A 23,609-nucleotide genomic window follows, 5' to 3' on the forward strand; every position below is an offset into this window, starting at 1 on the left:
AAAGTCATGGCCATTATTAAGAGCAGCCGGGCACCCAGGAGCTAGACTGGACTTGCACACGTAACTCATCAATCCTCTCAGTTACACATTTAAAATCAACCACCTTCTTTTATGTTAAAAGTACTGTGTGCACTCTCGTTTTTTAGATCTTATTTAGAATTCGGGGTCTGTAGGTTTCAGCGAACTTTGGGTCAGTCAAGAGACTTTAGGAAAACAGCCTTTTTGTACAGTGGCTTTTGCGTGGAGGGCCCAGGAGATTTTCCCAGAGCCTCTGCAAACCCAGACCCCCATCACACCTGCCTGGAAAATATGCTCCAGGCTTTGACAGATCTGCAACTGTGCGAGTCAAAAAAGGATAATAAATCGAGGCCAGACAGGTGGGAATGTTTTATCATGTTTAAAGACACAGATCTTCCCAAAGAAATCCCAATCCATCACAAAATTATTCACATTCTTATATACCCCCCAAAGCAAAATACCTCAACTGCAATCCTGGCCCCAAGGTGATTCCTCAAAATGGAAATAATACCTTAAGACATAAAAAGGTAAAATAAGAATAAACAATAGAGTTAGAGAAAAAGACTGATTTGCAAAACAGAAACAAAAAAACAGAAGAACGGGCATTTAAGATCTTATACCTCAACTGAATCAAGGAGTTATGTTCAAGACTTGTGTCATAGCCTTCCTGTAACACAGTATTTTTTATTTTTAATGAGTACTTGACATCAAAACCACTGACTATAGCCTCAGACACACCGGAAAGAGATAAGCAGGTGTAATCAAACATTTGTCTGTTTTCCAAAGTGGACGAAATGCTTGTTGTAACACGCACACCTTTACTTGGCTGAAAGTCTGAGAAGAGAATAAATGAACTTGGTTTTATTGTTTTTGTAAGGTTTTTCTTCTTTATTTATTAATGTTGTTTTCCTAATTTACATCACAAACCAATTCCTGTGGTCATGAGAGAAGGAAATTTGACTCTCACTGAATCCTTTAAACACTAAAAGGGATTTAGGGCATGGTAGAGGAAGATGCCGAGTTATAATGTGAAAGAAAGACCAAGGCTTCCGTTTTCGGGCCCCTTGCTCTGGGCCTGTCCTCACGAAGACAAATGTGCTTCCAGCCCCACATCATCCAGGCCCACCCTCCCCTCCTCCGGCCCCCTCAGTCTGTGTGAGCATCTCACCAGGGTGCCCTTCTAACTCATTTTAAATCTGGTTTTGGCAGTCATATTTGCAGACTGCATTTACTTAAAGTAGCTCTTTCAGAGAAATATTTGAGGAAGGTTTTGTTCCTCGTATAAGTGTATTAAGCACTGCTGGAAAAAAGGTGGGGGGAGGGTGGGTGACAGAGGAGGGGTTTAAACGATAGTCCAAAGAAACAAGTCTCCTCTCACAAACGTACCCTAGAAAGTGAACCTTTAGAGCAAGATCTGAATTCTCCAGACATAAGGCTCCCTCTTCCTAAGTTTCCAGTGGACTTTGTGTAAATCAAACCTGACACTAAAAAACAAACAACAAAAAAACAGGTTTACCAAAAAGAAAATCATGTTGACAGTCTTTTTCTGGAGGATTTATCAGGTTATTCCTCTAAATAGCAGCTTCCTCTAGTCCGTGTAAAATCTGTTGAGGAAGGAAGGATAGAGGGAGGGAGGAAGGGAGGGAGGGCAGGAAGAGGGGGAAGGGGGGAAGGCAGGGGTAGGTGGGGGGGAGAGGAGGACGATGGGAGGAAAAATTTTGAAACTTTTCAAGAACACATCCAGTGGGGCGCCTGGGTGGCTCAGTCGATTACGCGTCTGCCTTCAGCTCAGGTCATGGTCCCAGGGTCCCGGGATCGAGTCCCGCATCGGGCTCCCTGCTCAGCGGAGAGTCTGCTTCTCCCTCTGCCCCTTCACCCACTTGTGCTTCCTCTCTCTCTCTCTCAAAGAAATAAGTAAAATCTTAAAAAAAAAAAAAAAAACCATCCAGTGCCACAAGTGAGGAAGCACCTTAAAAGGCGTCCTGACACTTTCATTAGAATTCTAAAAAGTGCTTTCTAAATGAAAAAGCACCTGCCACCCAACTATGGTTATTTTCTAGTTGGAGCTCAAAACAAACACATCAACCAACTATAACACAAATTCTCCGACTTGACAAGAAAATATGAGCCCCACACAGGAAACACTTTAATCAACGACTCTTACCTGGGCACAAAAGACTGAGTACAGGGTTTGATTTGACAGGGGTAAGACACTGGTGATTCCATACACATAACAAAAACTGTTGTTCATTTCTCTAAGGACGTGTCAGTTGGCTCCAGGAATGAGTTCTCCACGACGCTCCTCCAGCTTTCCTTCAGTTCCCCTTGTGAAATTGGAAATTCCACACACTACATGTGGTACAGAGAAAAAGGCAAGCCATCAGCACCCAGGGGGAGAAGGTGATGTCACTCTAGCCCAATCTTGGCACATAGCCCTACCTGGGATCCCTCAGGGTCTGAGCCTGCTCTACAGCCCCAGGGCAGGAGCAGGACAGAGCAGCTCCGTGACCTTGGGCAAGTTACCAGCCTCTCTGCATCACATCAGGATGAGGAAAAGCCGAGTAGCTACCTCTTAGTGTCCCGGGGAGTTCACACAGTCCTTGGGTCGTAGTGAATGCACAGAAACTGCGCTGAGCTGTTAAGCATGCCCCCATCCTATTCTATGGAACAGGAACATATTTTTGAGCACGGAGACAGTCATTATACGATTGGGGGGTTGTTCCAAGTCCCCCATCTCAAGGTGCTTGCAGCCATCTGCAAGATTCTCAATCCTAAATGTGCATCAGAATCTTCCGAAGAACATCTATAAAAATACCCTTTCCAGGCACCACCCGAAGAGATTCCAATTAAATTGGTCCAGAGTGAGGCCCAGGGATCAGAATTTTGCAGAGACCCCCAGGTGATTCTAGGATTTACTGAGGACTGCTGACCCAGGAATGTGCCTCGTGATCTGGGTGCACGGCCACCACCTGTGTGGTCTGTCGGACTGGCGAGACCAGAGGTCCTGGGATGAAGGGAGCTTTGTCATTATCCACTGTATCAATCCCCCTAAGCCACCAAATAACAGGCCCCTCAGAAGCTGTGACTGAATCAGAGACCCAGGGACCCCGAGGTCGGAGCTGGGCATCTGTAGGCTGGTTTGCTTTTTGCTTTGGTTGTAACACAGATGAAGGGACCCCTGGAAGAGGGGGTACCATGGTTCTTGCCTGCCCACTGGGGACAAGTGAGGGTGGAAACCGTGCCAGCCACTGTCTTAGGACCTGGAGGCCTTAATGAGCTGTGACAGAGCAGAAACCAGCATTCTAATTAATTTCTATCCTTTTCTGGTTTCTTTCTTGGTTTATTTCCATTTCACTCCTCGTTGATTTGAGAGAGGTTTCTGTGCTACAGTTCTTGTCTGCGTCTGAGGACATGAGGCCTGCGTTCCTTGGCCACCCTCCAGCTGGGAGCATGCCCAGGGGAGCAGCTCCTGCTGCAGGCCAGCCACGGTGGTGGGACACTCAGTGGGTCAGAGCTGGGGCCATCTGGTCAGTCTCTGTCCGCTTCTTGGGAGGGTCATCATACGGAAAACCCACTACAATACAGCGCTGGAGGAATAAGGTGCTAAGTGGAGGCAGGTTTGGGAGCAGAGGGCAGAGGGCCTGGGTCTGCCTGAGGGACCAGGAGGTGTCACAGAGGGGGCCCCTGTAGGCCCGTCCTTGAAAGCAGAGTCTCAGTGAGCTCATGCCAGACATGGGCAGTCAGCCCCCACCCTTGGTAAGGACCGTGACACAGAGACAATCCCTCCTTCCAGGAGAACTAGGAATAATCCGGGGGGGGGGGGGGCAGGTAGGAAGTGGTTTATGGGATTTTTTTTTTTTTTGGTGGCAAAATTCACCTAACACAAAATTTTGTTTATGTTTACAAAATTTTAACCATTTTAAAGTGTACAAGGGATCATCTATTTTATACCCAAAGTACCGAGTCCCAAATCATCCAGAATAAGGAGAAACAGATGTATTCCAAAGCCCCCCACCTCCCCGTTCTTCCACCCATTGCCTTGTCAGACAGTTAGAGTCACTGTTTTGGGCTCAAGAGTCACTGGCCCTTCTGGGGTAGGAATCTCTGTTTCATTTCCCCCAGTCTTGAGATCACTAGGAATCCAGGAGAGCGATGCCTGCTCAACAGCAGAAGAGCAGAAGTGGAAAGGGCAAGAGATAAGAAGTAGAGCTGTGAGCAGGAGGGCGTCTTTGAGAAAAGCAGGGCCCGGCACAAGCACCGGAAGCCCACTGGGCCTTCTGCAGGCGCCCCCCCAGGGCCGCCCTCCCGGCCTGCGGGGGCTCTAGCTGCCCCATTGGCAGCCTGGTCTTGCTTCTTCGGACCCTCCCCAGATTCCCTAAGATACCCAGCATCCTTCTAATAAACGCCTGTTGGCTTAAGACGAACCAAAGTCACCTGTGTTTCTTTACAACCACCAACACTCTCACTAACACGGCCCTCTAGCACCCCTGCCTCACCATGAATGCATGACCCAAAACGTGCGGGGGGGTATGGAGAGCTTCCAGACAAGGCCTACGAGCACATTCCAAACCACCGGGTGGGAACTTGTGTCATGAAGGAAACCCATTTTCTTTTTTTGCTTTGTTTTTTTTTTAAGTAAACTCCACCCCCAACACGGGGCTTGAACTCATGACTCTGAGATCAAGAGAGGCACGCTCCACTGACTGAGCCTATCAGGCGCCCCAAGGAAACACACTTTCTAAGACAGAAGCTACTCATTTTTTTTCTTCCCTTCTCTCTGTCCCCTCCCATGAGCATCCACGTGTCAGCTGGTTTTATGTAACTTGATGTCCCCCATGCTGAAAGTCAACACAATTTGGCATTTGGTCATTATGTGGGCCATGTTCCCATTGTGGTCATTATGTGGGCTGTGTTCCATAAAACCGCCTAATAAATACCTAGATTACTGTTTTGGCAACTGGAGATTAAGTGGCCCAGAATCCATCCTTTCATCAACCAAGCAGAACGTTCTGAGGTAGAAGCCTACAGAATGGGCTATTACCAAGCTGTCCTCCACATTCCTCAGTGCTGATGGCGGGGAGTCCTGGCCAGCCTGGGGGGAAGGCGGCTTGTGCCCTAAAGCATGAATGGCCCTTAAGCCAGACTTTCAGGAGCCTGACTGCATGAACACCTAGCATATCATCCCACACTCCTTCATGGCTTAAAAGGATTCGTGATGATTGTGATGTTGCTGCATATACAACAGCGTAGGCTCCTCACGGGAGATGATCGAGGGTGCTATCCACAGACCCTGCTCGGATTCCAAAGGGCTCTGCTCTTTCTCCCCAGGGCTCCCCTATCACACTCTCTAGGTTTGGGGAGGCAACAGGATGTAATGGTTTAATAGCATGGTTGTTGGGGCGCCTGGGTGGCTCAGTCGGTTAAGTGTCTGCCTTCGGCTCAGGTCATGATCCCGGGGTCCTGGGATCGAGCCCCGCATCGGGGCTCCCTGCTCAGCAGGAAGCCTGCTTCTCCCTCCCCCTCTGCCTCTTCCCCCTACTTGTGCTCTTGCTTGCGCATGCACTCTCTCTCTCTCTCTCTCAAATAAATAAATATAAACCCTTAAAAAAATTTTAATAAAAAATAAAAGCATGATTGCTGAAGCCAGACCACCCAGATTCATATTCCTAGACATGCCATTCACTGGCATGTGACCTTGAGCAAGGCACCTAAACTTCCCGATGCCTCAGTTTCCCTATCTGTGAAACAGAACTAATGATAGAACCTACTTCATAGGGGTGTTGTGAAAATTAGATAGGAACTCATCTAATGCATGCGAAGTGTTTGCACCAGTTCCTGGCGCTCGGGAAGCACTTCATAAGGAAGAGCTCTCATAATTCCAGGCCTGGGTAGAAAGGGATAAGAAGAAAACACCTCAGGAGTGACGTCACCCCACAGTATGGCCGACTGCTGACCACAGACCCGAATTCTACAGCTGCCTCGTCACCCCACTCCACACTCATTCACGAAGAAATATTTACTCGGCGCCAACCACAGTGGCAGGTCACGTGCTACAAGGGTGGTTGCAGGGTGGCAGGAGGGAGAGTTAGGTTCTCGCTCAGGACACACTCCTGGCATATGGAGTTGACTTCATCTACGTTAAATGGGATTCCACTGCCGGGTGCCAAAGCTGGCTACAGAATAGTGAGCACGAGAGGCAGAGTCCCTGACCTTGAGAAGGTTTCATTAATAGAAGGGGCAATCAACCCCTTATAAAACCATCAACCCATATACAAATATAACAAATGATGTCAGCTTTAGGAAAGAAAAGGGCAGGGCGCTAAAAAGGTATACCGTGGAGGGGAGGGAAGTGTCCTGTAAAGTCATGAGACCAGAGGATAAAGAGAAGTGACCCAAGTAGGACCAGGAAGCAGTATTCCAGATAGAGAGCGTAACACGTGCAAAGGCCCTGTGGCAGGAAAGAGCCTGTGTTCCAGGAGCTAGAAGAGGTACCATGAAAGAAGAGGGAAGGCAGGGAGGGGAGCGACAGAGAGACAGAGACTGGCCTGGCAGACCACAGACACATGTGCTATCGTTCTCCTGTGTGGTTTTTGGGGTCTCTGCCCCATCTCCTGTCCACCACATTTTCTAGTTACTTCATCGTGACAGCAGGAAATTATTTAAGCAAATCAACATAAGAAGCAGCACTTAAGCTGCTGACTTACATAAGACAGCAGCTTAAAAATATCTCTGTTCATGCACTGGGTATTCCTCCAGCAGGTAGCTTGGTCTTTCAAAGATACACTTTGCTTCAGAGATAGAATATTCCTATAACAAAAGCCAAGCCAGCAACTGCATTACTCATAGTGTCACATAAATCAATGCTACTCGGATGCGTGGTTTTGCATTTAAAAGGCCTACGGACCCCATGCGTGCCATACACGGGATGTTTACTATATGCGTGTGCACACAGAGACTCTCTTCTTTCTTGTTCTTCTCCCTCCCTCCCTTCTTTTCCTTCTTTTTACATTTTAAAGGGATTTCCTTGAAAAGATTGGAAATTAACAAAGCAAAACCAACGACTTTGCCAAGAGGAAGCAGAGTAATTTACAACCCCGCCCCATGAAAATCAATATTCATTCATAAGTGTCACCCTATAAATCTGGGCTATGCCTGTGTTTAAATAAGTCAAGACCAAGACGACCCCTTTGACTATGACACAGTATCCTTAAATCCAACCACTGGGGGCACTGCTAACCTTTCATGGAGTTCTTTTGAAATGATGACCGGTCCCTTGGCTAATGGCTACACATCCGCAGTAGACAAAGTACTGGGTGTATCTATCCATGGGTTAGAAACCACACCCCACATGTCCAACAGCCAAAACACCTTATCAACTTTTAACATTATCTTCCACATTGTAGCCTCACACAGACCACAGCTTCCCAGGACCGGGATTCCTGTTCACAGCGCAAGGAGTTGGGCTTTGGACCGGGGAGACTGTCTTCTCTCCTTGAAAGGACTGTGCTCTCTCTTGCTGCAGGACCTCTGCCTAAACTCGCTAGGACTCATCGCTCAGACGGAGGCTCCCTTGTGTCTTCCTCAGGGAAGCCTGCCCTGATTCCCCACCAAGTCAAATACCCCCTCTCAGACACTCTCAGGACACCAGGCACCCTTTTTGGGAAGTGTCACAATTTTACATTTATCTCTGTGGTTACTGGATTAATGTCTGTGTCCTCCCCCCGCCCCCCAGCCCCAGACCGGATGTCCCAGTTCCCCTATGATTTTGTCAGCAGAGATTCCATCATCTCAGATGACGTCCTACCTTGTGTGGGTGTTGCTGATCTCTGTGGGATGTCAGGAGACTGCACGCCCTTTCGTGGATCTTCCTCCACGAGGACTGAGAGCAAGGGTGGAACCTGCCCAACACAGGAAACCAGGGTGGAGTATTATGCAGCTGCTAAAAAGGATCCTTCAAATACAGAACACTGTGGGTTGATATTTATAACTTAATAGCAAGAGGCAGCAGTAACATGCAAATTGGGATACATAGTGCACTGTCAATGTCTTCATTAACCCTACATAGTGTGCTTTCAAAGTCTTTATTAACCCTACACATAAGATACACACTGACAATAAAAGCAACCACAATGTGAAGAATGGCTTGTGTTTGCGTGTGTGGCTGTGAGTGATTCTTCTTTGTACTTTACTGAGCATTTCAGATACTTCTCTCAAGAATCAATCCTGCTTTTATGCTTAGAAATTTAATCCACAAATGTTTAACACAAAACACAACCGCGACTGTTTTCCGCCACAAGCATTATATCTTTCATCTCATTTACTTCAGGCTGCTCAGACCCAAACTTAACCACAGATCATACCACTGCCTTCTGGTTCCTCAGACGGGAGGCATCTACTCCCTTCCACAGCTCCCCCTGCCTGGAATGCTGCCACCCCAACCCCGATTCCCCACTCATGTGAACCCCTACCCACCTTCAGAGCTCAGTCCAATCACTGACTACTCAGCGAAGTCCTTCCCAAGCCCCCTACAGAAGAGGAAGTTGGCTACCCTACTACCTGCCCTTGGAGTCCATTTCCCCCTCCTTCACGGGACTTCACCAGTGACCCCTGGTCAGAATTTGCTTAATGTCCGTGGATACCCCTAGACTGAAGCTGGCACGGGGAATCCTAGGTGAACAGCTCATCCCAGGGCCTCGTAGGTACTGAATACCACTGTAGGTATTTAATATTTCTTGAGTGACTGGATTCATCCCTTCATTCATTCATCTTTGGGAGGGGAGTGGGTACCAAGGCCTAAACTCTGAGGCAGAATTGGCCATTTGATTATGAAAAACACAAATACCATTTTCCAAAGATTCCTAAAGAATTTTAGCAATGTGGATACAATCATTCTCTTTAGTTAATGTATGATAAAGACTGGACAGTCCTGGGCAAGCCAAATGGCCTTTCCGTGACTGTGTTTTCCCTTGTCACAGTTGATCATGGCCTTATTTACAAATTCATGGTCAAATTAGTTCCAAAGCTCTCCATTTAGAGCGACTTTGGGCACACAGAATTTGCTGATTCATCAGAGGTAGAGGATACAAATCTGCTCTGCAGCCAGAGTTACCATCCTCCAGTCAAATGTGCTAACTCCTGAGAATGAACTTGCAAAAGCTCCCCACTGCCTTGCAACAAAACCCAAACTCCTTAGCTTGGCTTCCACATCCCTCAGACCCTCAGCCTTGGCACTCACTATTCCCCCAAGGTGGTCTAACTTCTAGAAGCTGCCGGTGCCCTGTGCCTTCTCACTTCCCATCCCTCCCTTCCATTAACTCTATCAAAATCCAATCCCCATCCCGCAAGGCCCACATGGAAATACCACCTCCTCCATGAAGCATTCCAGAAGTGCCTTCCTTCCTCCTCCTTTCTACTCTGATAACATTTGGTCCATACTATTCTCAAAATTCCGCCTGTTGGAAGGTCTCTATGCACATGTTTTTACATCCTCTGCTAAGTTGCAAGTTCCCAGAGATCAGGAGAAATGTCTTAAATGTTAGGGTTTCCATTCCAGGCTAGCGGACTGGCTATCAATCCTGGTCTCCTCCAAGGCACTCTTCTACCCGCAGAGATGCTACACGCCCACTGCACACCCAGTTCAACCCCAGGGATTCTGACTCAGTAGATAGCAGGCGAGTCCTTAGTGGGCCACAATTGAGAATCACTGGCCGGCTGCATAAAGACACTCAAGAAAGGCTGGCTGAATGAATGCGTAAGCCGTCTCAGAAATTTATTAAAAAAAAAAAAAATGAGGCCTTCCTGGATCTCCCTCTTGAGGAAGGCACCCACCTCCTGCTCTGTTTCTCACCCACTTTTGGACCGTACTCCTGTGGACTGCATCTCACCAGCTGTCTCACATTCAGTGGCACGAGGGTGTGCCAGCCTCCCGGTTTAGTGCGTGAACCTCTGGCAAGCCGGGACTCGTCATGACCATGCACATTCCACCTAATAGGTGCTCAAAAGACGCAGCCCCAATTCAGTCCCTCAGAAATGCTCGCTAGGCTGATTATGAGGAGGAGTTTGGGTGATGTATAAAAACAAGTACCTGTAAGAATGGCTATTTGATCATCACACCCATTTTACAGATGGGGAGACTATGCGAGGCTGAGCATTTCTGTGAAATCACAGAGCAGTCAGAGACAGATGAGCACTAGAGCCCAAGTCCCCTGACTACCACCACCTGAAGGTCCTTTCCCGTCTCTGTTTGAAATCTTTACGTCCAGAGGATAAGCCAGGAGGAGATGAAGACCAGGTAGAGAGAGGGATGTAAATGTCTTCAACCACCTGACTCGGGGTGACAGGGCTGATTTTTAAAAATCTATTTCAAGTTATTTTCCTCTAAAAAAGTAACTAATCAGGAATTCTCCATTCTTTAATAGATTTTATTAAAATATTTGATTTGGTTTCCTCAAGTCCATGATACAACATTTTAATATAAAAGTATTTTATCATTTCTACAAAACACTAAGACTGCACTGCCACTTTCCTAGTCTTAGTCAAACTTAATATAATTTGTATTTAAACTGCAGGGCTTTCATTGCATTCTGACTTTCATTCTGGGATATTTACTACCTAGTCCCTTTGTGAGCAATCATGTCACTCTGACATGGGGCTTTCTCTTATTCTCATCACTAACAGTGCAGAGAAGAGCAGACTGGCATATCCTTCATTCAGAACAACTGTCTTAAGAAAGACAAAAACCATATGATCTCACTTATATGTGGAACCTAAGGAAGAACACAAACGAACAAGCTCACAGGTACAGAGACCAGACTGGTGGTTGCCGGACTCAAGGGGTGAGGGGAGTCAAAGTGTACAAGCTTCCTATTATAAAAGAAATAACGGAGACATAATGGGCAACATGGAGACTATGGTTAACACCATAATGCACATTTAAAAGCTGCTGAGAGAATAAATCTTAAGAGTTCTCATCACAAGAAAAAAATTTCTGTAGCTATGTATGGTGACCGATGTAAACTGGATCTACTGTGATGATCACTTTGCAATATACACAAATATGGAATCATTATGTTGTATGCCTGAAACTAATATGTCAACTATCCATTTTTAACAACTGTCTTAAAAATATTAACTTCAGGGGCACCTAGGTGGCTCAGTCATTCAGCATCTGCCTTCGGCTCAGGTCAAGGTCTTGGGGTCCTGGGATCGAGTCCCGCATCGGGCTCCCTGCTCGGCGGGAAGCCTGCTTCTCCCTCCCCGACTCCCCCTGCTTGTGTTCCCTCTCTCGCTGTGTCTCTCTCTGTCAAATAAAATCTTAAAAAAAAAAAAATATATATATATATATATATTATCTTCAGTGCCATTTTCCTGGAGTTAAGGTGACCAAACTGTCCTGGCTTGCCTGAGAGTCAGGCATTTCCCAGAATGCAGGACTTTAAGGGCTAAAGTCAGAGCAGTGCCAGGCCAGCCGGATAGCTGGTCATCTTACCAGATGGCGCAGTTTGGAAAATAGAGGTCCCTCTCTCGATTTCTGGCCTGCCTTCCACATATATGCAATTGTGAGGGTAGGAGGAGTATTATTTGTGACAATCATATAAATAAACCAAGAAAACATGTCTAGAAAAAGAGAAAATACACCTACATGTTAATAATCTTCGGCTTTGTGTGGCAGGACTATGGGTGATTTTTTTTCACTCCATTTGTTTTTTATGAAAGACAAAATGGATAGATAAATAGCATCTATGCCAAGTGAGCTGTTTGTCCCATTTTCAACAAACATTCTGAGATACGCTTTCCACAGGCAAGAGAAAAGGCTCAACTCTTCCTTCGAGGAAGATTTAAAAAGGAATAGTGATTTTTCATATCCCCAGCTGAATATCCCTAAGGAAGCAAAGTGATGAAATGACCAGGATTTCCCCCTGCTAGACCACATCACACTCTTCAAGCAAATAAATGAGGGCTTGCCACTAACCTTTCGTCGCAGAGAAGGGGCTGATCCAGAAGAGGGCTGGGAGATCTGGAATGCTGGGAGGCAGCAAACGAAGCTTCCCCGTGGAAATCGGCATCCCCTTGGTTACTGTAAATGGGCGAGGGTTTTCCAAACTTACTGGAATCTAAAGGTGATGGTGATTCTTTCCTTAAAACAATCCGTTCATCTGGCTCTTTGATGACCTAAGTGACAATGTGCATTATTCTTTAGTTGTGATTTTGTTTTCGTATGCTGAATTTAGAGCTGGGGGTGGGTAGGATGAGGAAGCGGACAAGCTGATAGAAGGCCTGCCCCCCAGGAAAGCTCCCGCTTTTGTCCCACTGAGACAAAATGCTCAGAAGCTCAAGGTCAAGGAAAGATAAGCAAAATTCTGCACATTTGGCATATATTAACAAGCCAAAATAAACTCATGCTCTGAGCTTTGATTTGTGAGCATAAGGGATTATCGGGTTTGGCAAAGATATAATGTTTTTTAAATAAACTATTTAAATGCCACAGCATAAAAAGCACCGTATACTCCATTTCTTTGCCTGTGTCTATTTTCATGTTGTAACAAAGAAGTTTGAGCCTTCACCTTGACAAACCAATCAAACTTCAAGAGCAAGTGGTTTACCACCTCTATGCATTATGAAAGTATTCATTTAGGAAAAAAAAGCAATAAGAATACCTACTCATAAAGTAGGTGTTGGGGCCATATACATGGGGGATTCATTCTACAGAGGGAAAGAGCTTAGGTGAGGGGAAAGAGACCAACAAATGCAAAGCATTCAGCGGAGCCTGGGCATCTCTCAAACTGGTGAACCTACAGCAACTCCACTTCCATAAGCAGCACTTGCTAGAAATATACTTTCCACCACTCATTGGGGAATGCACAATAACTGGCATTAGAAGCTGAAAATAAATCATTTTACAAATGTTACTTCTACAATTACCTTTACGTTAGCGGCAAGGCTGTCAAGAGAAGAAGCTAGAAGAAAGAGGAAGAGGTGTTTCAGTGACTAATTACTACAAATTACCCCTAAAACCACTGTTAACATTTGTTCCACGGAGCACAGAAATATTACGCAGGGATGAATGATTAAAGAACTTAAATGCTCCCTTGTAAGTTACACTGTCAACTCTTACAAGTCCCTTGAGTCACAGCGATCCTATCTAGGAGTGTCTCTGTCCTCTTGAGGCCCAGTGAAGTTATATTATTAACGACAGCACAGAGGGACGTGGGAAGGGCAAAGGAGAGTTTAAAGGGAAGCCATAAATTCGGTAATCCTCACACAGCCTGGAAAACAAAACTCATACTGGCCCAGGTGCCCAGAGCCTAAAAGAAAACCGTGTGGCTCTCATATAAACAAAATTCACCCACTGCCTCTTCTGCCACTCCCCTTCTATCTGCTTTACGTGGATTCCTATTTAGGCAGGAAATCTCAAGCATACTTGTCCAAGATAGAGACACATATTAGGTGGAGACAATGAACAGACAAGAGCTGGGGAGAGCAAAATGCAGGAAAAGTGCACATCATGATGAGTACCCTACACAATCATAAGTAAGTAGACCTAAAGCCAGAGAGTAGTAAGAGCGATTAGGGAGTGAAGCGATAAACACACACAGGCAACATCAAGATTAAATTGGGTTTTTCCAAATTCGGAAAAAAAATAATGCTTCTGGAAGGAGTTTTTGCAAGGCTATGCCAAGGCCACCGTGCCTGCCCCCTCTACGCTTGGGACTTAGGCAGTGACAAGGGGCTTTTCGTGGATTGCTGATTCCCCCATGCCACTGGCAGTCAGAAGGAAGATACGGAAAGGGCTTTTTTAAAAGCCTGGCAGTCATTGCATCCTCCAGGCATGCACGTGTGTGTAGCGGGGGGCGGGGGTGTCTTGCCCCAGAAGCGGTCTTCTTCCCAACTCCCAGCTGAGCAGGGGACTGGCAATACTAAGGCCCTCTTCAGCTATAGCCCCAAACCTGCCCATTGCCTAGAAACCCCCTTGCCACCATCTGAAGCACTCCCGTTCACAGGGGGCTAGCCCTTGTTCTCTTGCTTCTCAAAGTGCAGTCCATGGACCAGCCACATCATCACCTGGAAGCCTGTCAGAAAAGAGGGCTCCCAGGCCCCACCCCAGCCCTGCTGAATCCGAATCTACAGCTGAACAAGATCCCCAGGTGATTCAAATGCACATTCAAGTTTGAGAAGCACTGCTTTAGTCTACCTTAGGCCTGGATGAATGAGCTGACAGGTGACCTAAGCAAAGGTCTGGATGAATGAGCTGACAGGTGACCTAAGCAAAGGTCTGGGTGAATGAGCTGACAGGTGACCTAAGCAAAGGTTTGGCTTGGAAGCTACAGGGACTCCAGGGGTCTGAGAAACCAGAGGTCTGAGTGTCTCCTCTAAACGTAGGCGTGCCAAAACTGGGGGCATGACCAGTGCGCACCCTGTAAGCTCTCTGGAGCCTCCCTTCTCCACCTGCCAGGGTTAAGAAAAGACAAAGAGACCAAGACCAGTGCAATGCGTGAGAGTCTCATCATAACCGAGCCAGCATTAAGCCCGACGTGTCGTCCCTGGAAAGGACATTTGCCATTGTTTGATTTCACCATAATAGGGAAGGCAGTACTGCTTTAATAGGCTACGTGGGTGATTTTCAACCCAAAAGACTTAAATTAAATGTCAGAGGTGATAAAGCACTTTCTGCCTCAAAACTGCACTCCGTCCCTAGTTGGCTACTAACAGTCACCATAACCAAGAGCACTAGTCTGAGTTACCAAAAGAGACCGTGCAGCCCCTTAAAAGTACAAGACTTTAAACCTAACATAGGGAACCTGTTGTCAGGGATGGTCTAGGTCTACTTCCACCAGGAGTCAAGAAAACGGGCCAGCATTTTGATCAAGTTCAGGAATGGATGAACTTCACTGCCATGACCTTCAGAGCTGATACGGTGCAGGGGGTTCAATTATAAGGTCAGTGCCGCCAAGGGATGCATTAACTCAGTGACTCGCAACATATGGTGCGCCCAGGGATCTCCCCAGGGTCACCAAGAAGATCTGCAAGGTCAAGACTCTTCTAATAACACTCTTTTTCTCATTCTCTCATGACCGTACAATGGAATTTTCCAAAAGCTACATGATGTGTCATGACATCACCACTCGGAATGGCTAACAGAATGTGTGCTTGTGTACTCCTGTATTTTACAAATTTCTCAGCTTCCATTTCTAATATGCTAAATATTAATAGATCTCATCCGCATAAACAAAAGTGTTCTGGGGTCCTCAATAATATTTAAGAACGCAAAAGGGTCCTGACGCCTCCACGGTTGGGATTCCCTGCCTTAGCCACACTGAATCTCCTTTCAGGGAGCATTGGCTCCTCTCCTCCCTGATCCGCAATCTTGTAAAGCAAATGTTACACCTCCTGATCTCCACCAAGCTCCCACTCTTGCCCGTCTAGAGAAATGGGAAGCCTCATCTGTGAGCTCTCAGTGTTCATTGAGGGCGTTCACACCAGAACAAGCCGTCCCCTGGGTGTCCGGCCCAGCCAGGGTGCACCTGCAGCAGAGCACATGGGTGGTGGCATTACTCAGAGCACACTCTTTCAACAGCTAGGGAAACTGGACAAGGGACAGCTTCTCATCCAGCTCTGCTCCAAGGGAGCTCCCACCTTGCAAACTCCACAGCTGGACGCTACTTGAGAATTAGGCCTCGAGTTTCCAGAGAAAGTCGGGATGCCCCAGAATGAAAGAAGATTTAGAAGGAGGATGCATTCGTTCCCAATGGGGAATGTACGGGGGGGGGGAGTAATGAGAAACTCGAGTACCTCTTCTCCCCGGAAAAGGCAAGTTTGAAAACTTAAGTTTTCTTCTCGACTTCTGGGACTGATACTCTGAAACAGTCTCACCAAAAGGCTTTGCACTGTCCACCTGAAAGAAAGGGAAGAAATAAGATTTGAACCCACCATCGCTTGCGTTACCCTCTCCTCATTACCTGTAATGCCTTTTTCCCCCTCACCTGTGGGCCATGCCGGTAAGAAGAGGCTAGGATCAAATTAAATCACAGTCTCCATGCACGTTAAATGTTATCCCAACAAGGGAAGCTGTTTATCCCTATTTTACTGAGGCTTAAACACGTAGGTATGGGCTAAATGTTAGCATAAAGTCGGACACAAATTATATTCTAACCACAGTTTCAGGGTCGAGCTCAGAAAAGAGCAAGTGAAGTTTATTTCAAAATACTTCAAAACAGGACAGAAGTTTCATGTTCCTAAACAGTGAGCAGTGCTGGCCTAGGTGGGGTCCTCCCTGAAGACAAGGGATTATCACCAGCTGACATTTCAGCCATCCACACTCCCTTCCAATCTGAGTGTCTAGAACCTTGAAAAAAAAGAACAGTGGCAACTGCATTATTTTAATGAATGTGACCTTATTTTCCTGAATTGGATAACATGATCTGTAAGCAGTTCCAAACACGTGAAATAGGGACTCCTCCAGAATATTTATGACATAGAGTTGCTGGATTTTTTTTAATCTTGTTTCTTTTTTTTTTAATTTCAAGAAAGCAAGTGATAATGTTATTCTTCATCCTACTTTCAGAAACATACTGATTAGAATGTCTAGTCTTCACGACATTAGGCCCTCTAAATTTTAATGCTTCTACCTAAACATCACATACGATCAGGAAATCTGGCTAAATAAAAGAGTTAGTATGTATAAAGCCTTTAGAAAAGAGCATGGTACATAGTAGAGGCTGTACAAGAATTTGTTAAATAAAATAAATATCAAGCCAGTTTTATTCCCTATGAAATCTACCAAGATTTTAAGATTATTTAGCCCAAGGGGCCTCGACTACAGTGTACTTCACAAAAATCTATTTCAAATGGAATGAAGCAGACTGTCCAATAAATTCAATTCAACAATATTTTTATAAAGCCATGTTTAAAGACTGGTTGCTAGGGCACCTGGGTGGTTCAGTTGGTTAAAGACTGGTTGCTAGACTTTGGCCATTTTTACCCAGGTGACCACAAGGAAAACAGCTGTTCTATGTTTTCTAGCCAAATAACATCTGTTGTACCTACAAACCACCTCTGCATACCGTCGTCCCAATCAACAGCACCCTCACTTCGGGGCTGACAATGCTTCACATCTTATGTCTAATGCATAAACACCACCGGTAACTTTAAGCCAAGTTATCAACTTGGCAAGAATATCAACAGTTAACTACTGAAGTTATAATAACTCTTTGAGAATAAGTCATTAACCACAACGTGCTATAGGAAATGCTTTTAATGTAATATTAACCATATATATATTGAGAAACTAGCCTGTATATCCAGTATAATTACAGCTTTATGGGGTAAAAAACCTTATGAAATTGTAAAAAGTGAAAGGAAATGCACTAAATGAAATAAAATTTTTATTCATATTCTGGTAAGCCAATAGGTAATTTTTTTTAATTTTTCTCTATTTTCCATTACTTTCACAGGCAACACAATGTCAGGAGGCTAGTGTAATTACATTTATCCGCTACTTCCTGGGGGCTAAATCTAAGATAGCTTTAAGGAAGGGCTTTGAGTAGGCACATCATTGCTTCTTCCTGCAGACACATTTGTCCTGACAATGAACAACAACCTCATTTTAAAAACTCAAGCAGTTTTCTTTAAAACATAGGAAGCTGTCCTTTTCTATTGCTACAGAGCACATGCCGGCCTTTGTTATGTGTGTCTTCTACCCGTCAGTTTGCTGATAAAAAAATGGCAGGTTGTCACAAGCAGGCATCACACTCTATTAATAATTTTCAAAAATTAAAAATAGGGATGACTGACATTTACTGAGCAAGTCCTCTGCACGAGACATCTTTGTATGACTTGCCTGACAATGACTCTAGGCAGCAAACTTCATCTAATCATAGTTATTATTCAATTTGAATTCCCTCTTTAGGGGCGCCTGGGTGGCTCAGTCAGTTAAGGGTCTCTGCCTTCAGCTCAGGTCATGGTCCCAGGGCCCTGGGATCGAGCCCCGCATTGGGCTCCCTGCTCAGCGGGAAGCCTGCTTCTCCCTTTGCCTCTGGCCCTGCCCCTCCTCCGTGCTGTGTTCTCTCTCACCCTCTGATAAATAAATAAATAAATAAATAAATAAATAAATAAATAAATAAATAAATAAAATCTTTTTAAAAAAATGAACAGATGAATGGATAAAGAAGATGTGGTTCATATATACAATGGACTGTTACTCAGCCATCAGAAAGGATGAACACCCACCATTTGCATCAACATGGATGGAACTGGAGGGGATTATGCTAAGTGAAATAACTCAGGCAGAGAAAGACCATTATCATATGGTTTTACTCCTATGCGGAACATAGGAATAATACAGAGGACCACAGAGGAAGGGAGGGAAAACTGAATGGGAAGAAATCAGAGAGGGAGACAAACCATGAGAGACTCTGGGCTCCGGGAAACAAACTGAGGGTTTCAGAGGGGAGGGGGTGGGGGGATGGGTTAGCCCGCTGATGGGTATTAAGGAGGGCATGTGTGGTGATGAGCACTGGGTGTTGTTATAAGCGACTAAGGAATCATTGAACACTACATCCAAAACTAATGATGTACTCTATGTTGGCTAATTGAACATAATACAAAAATACATAAAAAATAATAGATAAAAAAATGAAATGTTTCTAGCTCAAAATGAATTCCCTCTTTATTTAATATCACCCATTTGTTTTTATGGCCCAACCTTCTTGGATTTTATCCTCATTTGCACCTTCACCCTTCCAGACTCTGAAAAATAATTTTAGGCTCACGTGTCTAACTACAAATGGAGGTTTGCTTCCCCCGGAGAATCTGACGTTATTTCCAAGGTTCAGTTGAGCTGGCTGGTCGTGAAAGCAGCGCCGGGCGGAAACAGGAGAGGGAGCACGGGACTGCATGCTTTGGGGCAGTCTGTTGAGATTACTCTCCTTTGGCTTCATCTTCATATTATTTATGGGGAGCTTGGGTCCATCTGTTGCAGATAAAGGCCTTCTTGACTTACTATATTTTTCTTCCTGAAACCAAAACAAGAAACACTGTTTTTTAAAAAATGGAAAATGGAGAAAAAAGAAGATAAATTCAATCAGAATATAACTATATTGAACTGAACTTTGTTTAAGGAAGAAGACTGAACATCTCAGATTTGCCAAACATGAACTTAAGAAAGGGTATTCTCTCCTTAGTTTTTCTTTAGCTCAGCTTAACATCACTAGTAGTTATAACTCGCTGGAGTAATATATTTCAACCAGAAACAGTGAAAATTATTTGCAGTAGGACAAAGTTGGAAGGTATCAGACACTCCTCCCTCATCATGATGATTGATGGGGGGGATGAATCTGGCCCACACCCAGGTCCAGCAATTTTTCAAGGAATTTATTATAAGGAAATAATTATGTATGTGTATAGCTACATTCTTTTCCTTTTTAAAAAAAGACTTTATTTTATTTATTTGAGAGAGAGAACACAAGCAGGGGCAGAGGGAGAGGGAGAAGCAGGCTTCCCGCTGAGCAGGGAGATCCATGCGGGGCTCGATCCCAGGACCCTGAGATCATGACCTGAGCCGAAGGCAGATGCTTAACCGACTGAGCCACCCAGATGCTCCAGCTACAGACATTCTTATAACCATTCAAAAAATGAGAAATCAGCTATACTGGTGAGTAAGCAATTTCCACTGCGCTCCAAACCCACCTTGCTCTAATATATCAGCTTGAGGGTACTGGGGCAAACCCTTCTGCTCTTTCAGCTGTTCAGTAGAGGTTCCACCACTAGGAGGCGCTAGAAGGAGGCGGCAAGCTGGGAGGAGGAAGCCAGGACTCCCACTCCCAGTTCTGCCTTCTACTCCCGACAGCATCACCCCAGCAACCGGGCTTCACCTTGAGAGAGGCACACGGTGCCAGTGTATAGTTTTCCCCTCATAACCCCAGACCGAGCCTCACCGTGCCCGGCTCAGACCTCCCAGCACCAGCCAGCCAGAGTGCCCCCGCCCCAGAGCTTTGAGTCCTGCCCCACAGGACCCTCCCTCCAAGCTCCAGAGACCCCAGCAGTGAGCACTGTCCCTCACAGAGGTCTGAGTCCCATGCGTCAGAGCCCTGCCTCTGAACCCCCGAGGAAGCACCCAGGCAAGCAGCCCCTCCCCACAGGTCTGGTCCCACCTGTGTGCGGTCTCTTCCTCAGGCTCCTACGTCCTTGACGACCCCACCTCTTCCCGGTTCCCCAGCCCTAGGGATGGAAGCTGTTTCCTTTAGTTACTGTGTCTGTCACTTCAGTGACCCTTTTACTCTCCAGTCCTTCAACCCCTGTTTGGCCTTTAAAAAAAAAAAAAAAAAGATTTAATTAATTAAATCTTTTTACTAAAAGAACAGGTGTGGTTTGTTTTCCTCACCGGACTCTGATTACCGTCTCAGTGAAGTGCCCAACAACAGGAAAACCATTGACCAAATCACGGTACGTCCATACAACAGCTAACTATGAAGCCGTGAAAAACGGCCTGGCGTAACAATACTTAAGGATGTGAGAAACGGGGCGCCTGGGCGGCTCAGTCGGTTAAGCATCTGACTCTTGATTTTGGCTCAGGTCACGATTTCAGGGCTGTGAGATCGAGCCCTGCATCCGGCTCCACCCACAGTATGGAGTCTGCTTGAGATTCTCTCTCTCGTTCTCCTACTGCTCATGCTCTTTCTCTCTCTAAAATAAATAAATCTTAAAAAAGGATGTGAGAAACATGTCCACGGCATATTAAGTCAAAAAGGAAAGATACAAAATCATATGCAGTATTGCATGATCCCAGTCTTTTAAAATTAAAATAATGTGTGTGTGTGTGTGTGTGTGTGTGTGTGTATGGAAGAATATACTCAAAAAAATGAGTCATGCCCATCCCTACATAATAAGAATGACAGGCAATTTTATTTTTATTTTGTCCTGTTTGCTTATCTGTATTTTCTAGTTTTCTAAACTAAATACTTTTGTTATAAGAAAAAAAAAAAACAGTAAGAGCTATTACTTTAAAAAGTTAACACTTAATGGAAGACCTATATTAAGAGGCCAAAACAAGATTAAAATGGTGGAGTGGAAGAGAGAGACAGACTGAAAGATCACTGTGCACCCATATCAGACTGGAGAAAATAGTGGGTAAATAGGGAAAAACTGAAAAGCAAACAGTGCAGGGGCACCTGGGTGGCTCAGTCAGCTAGCAACCAACTCTTGATTTCGGCTCAGGTTGTGATCTCAGGGTCATGAGATCAAGCCCCATGTCCAGCTCTGTGCTCAGTGTAGAGTCTCCTTGGGATTCTCTCTCCATCTCCCTCTGCCCCTCCTGCTCATGCTTTCTCTCTCTCACTTTCTAAGATAAATAAATCAATTTTAAAAATGTTTAAAAAAATAAAAAGCAGTGAATGCCTTCCTTAAAATTAATCATTTGCCTCCTATTATGAGTCATGATGCCCAGAGGATTGATGGCTTTGCACAGATTAATGACCTTTGCATTCAGTACCCCTTAACCCACAGCCTACACTTCCAAGGATTTTCCAAGACACCAGGCAAGATTTGGGATGACAAGCAAAGTACCTGAAGAAACTTTACGAATTACATTCATTCATTTTCCATATTGTTCTACAAAGGATTTTAAATCGTTAAAAATTATGTACAACAAGGTAAAAAGAAAGACCAAAAGCAATCAGTGTGATGGGGAAATTAGGGCTGAACATGACAGTGAAATGGAGGGGGTGCTCAAGGATGCCCCAAGGCCTAGAGGACCCACAAATACAACTCTGAGCTGCGGCCTCAGCAAAAGAAAGAAGGAACACAGTTATTCATAAGATCAAGAGTAAAAGTCGTGAAACAATAACAAGAAAGCTAATTGGCCTACTTATGTCAAACTTGTGATTTTAGCTTTTATATCCCTTGTTCCACTAACTATACCATGATGAATACATGTCAAACACACTCAGTCTAATGTGATAGGCTGAACAGTCTGAATATAGAAATTCAAGCCTAGTGATAAATCTCCAGGTTTCTATTCATCCAGTTGCCATCTAAACTTGGTAACCAAGTTGGGGCTGAAATTCTTTAAATCTATGGAGAAAATTCATGACAGTTCTATCACTGGCTTCTTGGTTATACTTACAGAAAATCTGTTTCTTTGCAGAAACACTCGTTCTCTGATGGCTGTCCTTGTAGAAAACTCTATTTTGGGAGCAATGCCCTAAAAATAAAATAGCATAAAAGAAGCAAATAAAATTACTGGAAATAGATTCTCAGCCCACCCCATCTAACTTGAAAGCATGTAAGAACCTAATTACTTTTTTGTGCGGTTGGCATAATCCACACATATTACCTAAAATATATACATAACAAATATATATACGATGGAATACTATTCAGCCTTTAAAAAGAAGGAATTTTGCCTTTTATGACAACATAAAAGAAACTAGAGGACATTATGCTGAGTGAAATAAGCCAGACACAGAGAGACAAATGTGGTGTGCCTTACTTACGTGTGGGATCTAAAACAGCCAAACTCATAGAAGAAGACAGTGCTGTTTGCCAGGGGCTGGAGGATGGGTGGTCAAGGGCACAAATTACGCGAGATGACTAAGTTCTAGAGGTCTATCTGGTGTGCAGCAATTGACTATAGTTAATAATACTATAGTGTCAATTTGAAAGTTTCTATGAGGGTAGATCTTAAGCAAAGAAAGAAAAAGAGAGAGAGAGAGAGAGAGGGAGAGAGGGAGGGAAGGAAAAGAAAAAAGAAAAGAAAAAGGAAACAGCTAAACGAGTAATAATAAGTGATGGATAAGTTAATTAGCTTGATTGTGGCAATTCTTTCACATTGTATATTAAAACATCAAGTTGTACACCTTAAATGTATACAATATTTATTTGATTATACATCAGTAAAGCTGAAAAATAAAACATATACACGCAGTCTGGGTAGCACACAATTATGTCCCCATTTTACATGGGAGGGAGCAGGCTTGGAGAGGTGGGTCTCTCTGGTGTCACACAGCTGGGGATCGGGAGAGCCAGGAGTTCGCTTGTTTCCTGCCTATTTATTCCTTCCTCTGCACGTTCATCCCTGTGCATTCATCTGATCTGCAAAACAAGTTCTTACAAGTACAGCCTAGATCCTCGGCGTTTTTTTTGTTTTGTTTTGTTTTGTTTTTGGCCTCTAGAACGCAGTATGCCCATACGCGTGGTAGGCCTGGACTGGTGACTCAAGATTTCTGGGCGTGCAAACACATGAGCCCCGTTGCTGCAGAGCCCGATGATGCGGAAGGGGGGTGGCATACGTCAAACAGTGTACAAGACCTCTGGCCAGATCAGCCTCACCTCCACACAAAGAGGAGGGCTGGGGAGCTCCAAGGTCCACAGCGCGACCGATGGAATCACGAGACCTCCTGTGTGTACCAAACCTCGGGTCCCCTGCGGCCCAGCTGTCTGAGCCTGAACAAGTCACCACTTGAGGCACAGACTTGTGTCGCTGTCTCATCGCCTCGCAGGGAGGCCATGTTAACCCCTGAATGACAGTACGACAAACTGTAACCGTTCACATCGTGTGCTTGACTATATGCCAGATAGCATGCTAAACATGACACATA

General features: G+C 45.0%; 1 protein-coding gene across 9 annotated transcripts in view; it reads right to left on the bottom strand.

The window, feature by feature from the left end:
- Positions 1-373: 373 nt before the first annotated feature.
- The window catches only part of SPATA6L (spermatogenesis associated 6 like), a 47,597-nt gene continuing 24,361 nt past the window's right edge, over positions 374-23,609 (bottom strand). For 3 of the 9 annotated variants that reach the window (XM_025891410.2, XM_073878145.1, XM_073878146.1), the window contains 7 exons: positions 22,136-22,213; positions 18,786-19,028; positions 15,808-15,910; positions 12,940-12,974; positions 11,990-12,189; positions 7,823-7,916; positions 2,055-2,367 (listed from right to left, as the gene is read on the bottom strand). In XM_025891410.2, coding sequence (XP_025747195.1) covers positions 2,266-2,367; positions 7,823-7,916; positions 11,990-12,189; positions 12,940-12,974; positions 15,808-15,910; positions 18,786-19,028; positions 22,136-22,213 — 855 coding nt within the window. In that variant the 3' untranslated portion in view covers positions 2,055-2,265. Of the gene's footprint in view, positions 853-1,534; positions 1,623-2,054; positions 2,368-6,722; positions 6,826-7,822; positions 7,917-11,989; positions 12,190-12,939; positions 12,975-15,807; positions 15,911-18,785; positions 19,029-22,135; positions 22,214-23,609 lie in introns of those variants that run through there. The other 6 variants (XR_012374050.1, XR_012374052.1, XR_012374051.1 and 3 more) reach the window with 6 other exon arrangements.

The sequence above is a fragment of the Callorhinus ursinus genome, unplaced genomic scaffold, assembly GCF_003265705.2.
Source record: "Callorhinus ursinus isolate GAN/ISIS: 27379988/994484 unplaced genomic scaffold, GSC_fseal_2.0 scaffold28, whole genome shotgun sequence".
Classification (NCBI taxonomy): domain Eukaryota; kingdom Metazoa; phylum Chordata; class Mammalia; order Carnivora; family Otariidae; genus Callorhinus; species Callorhinus ursinus.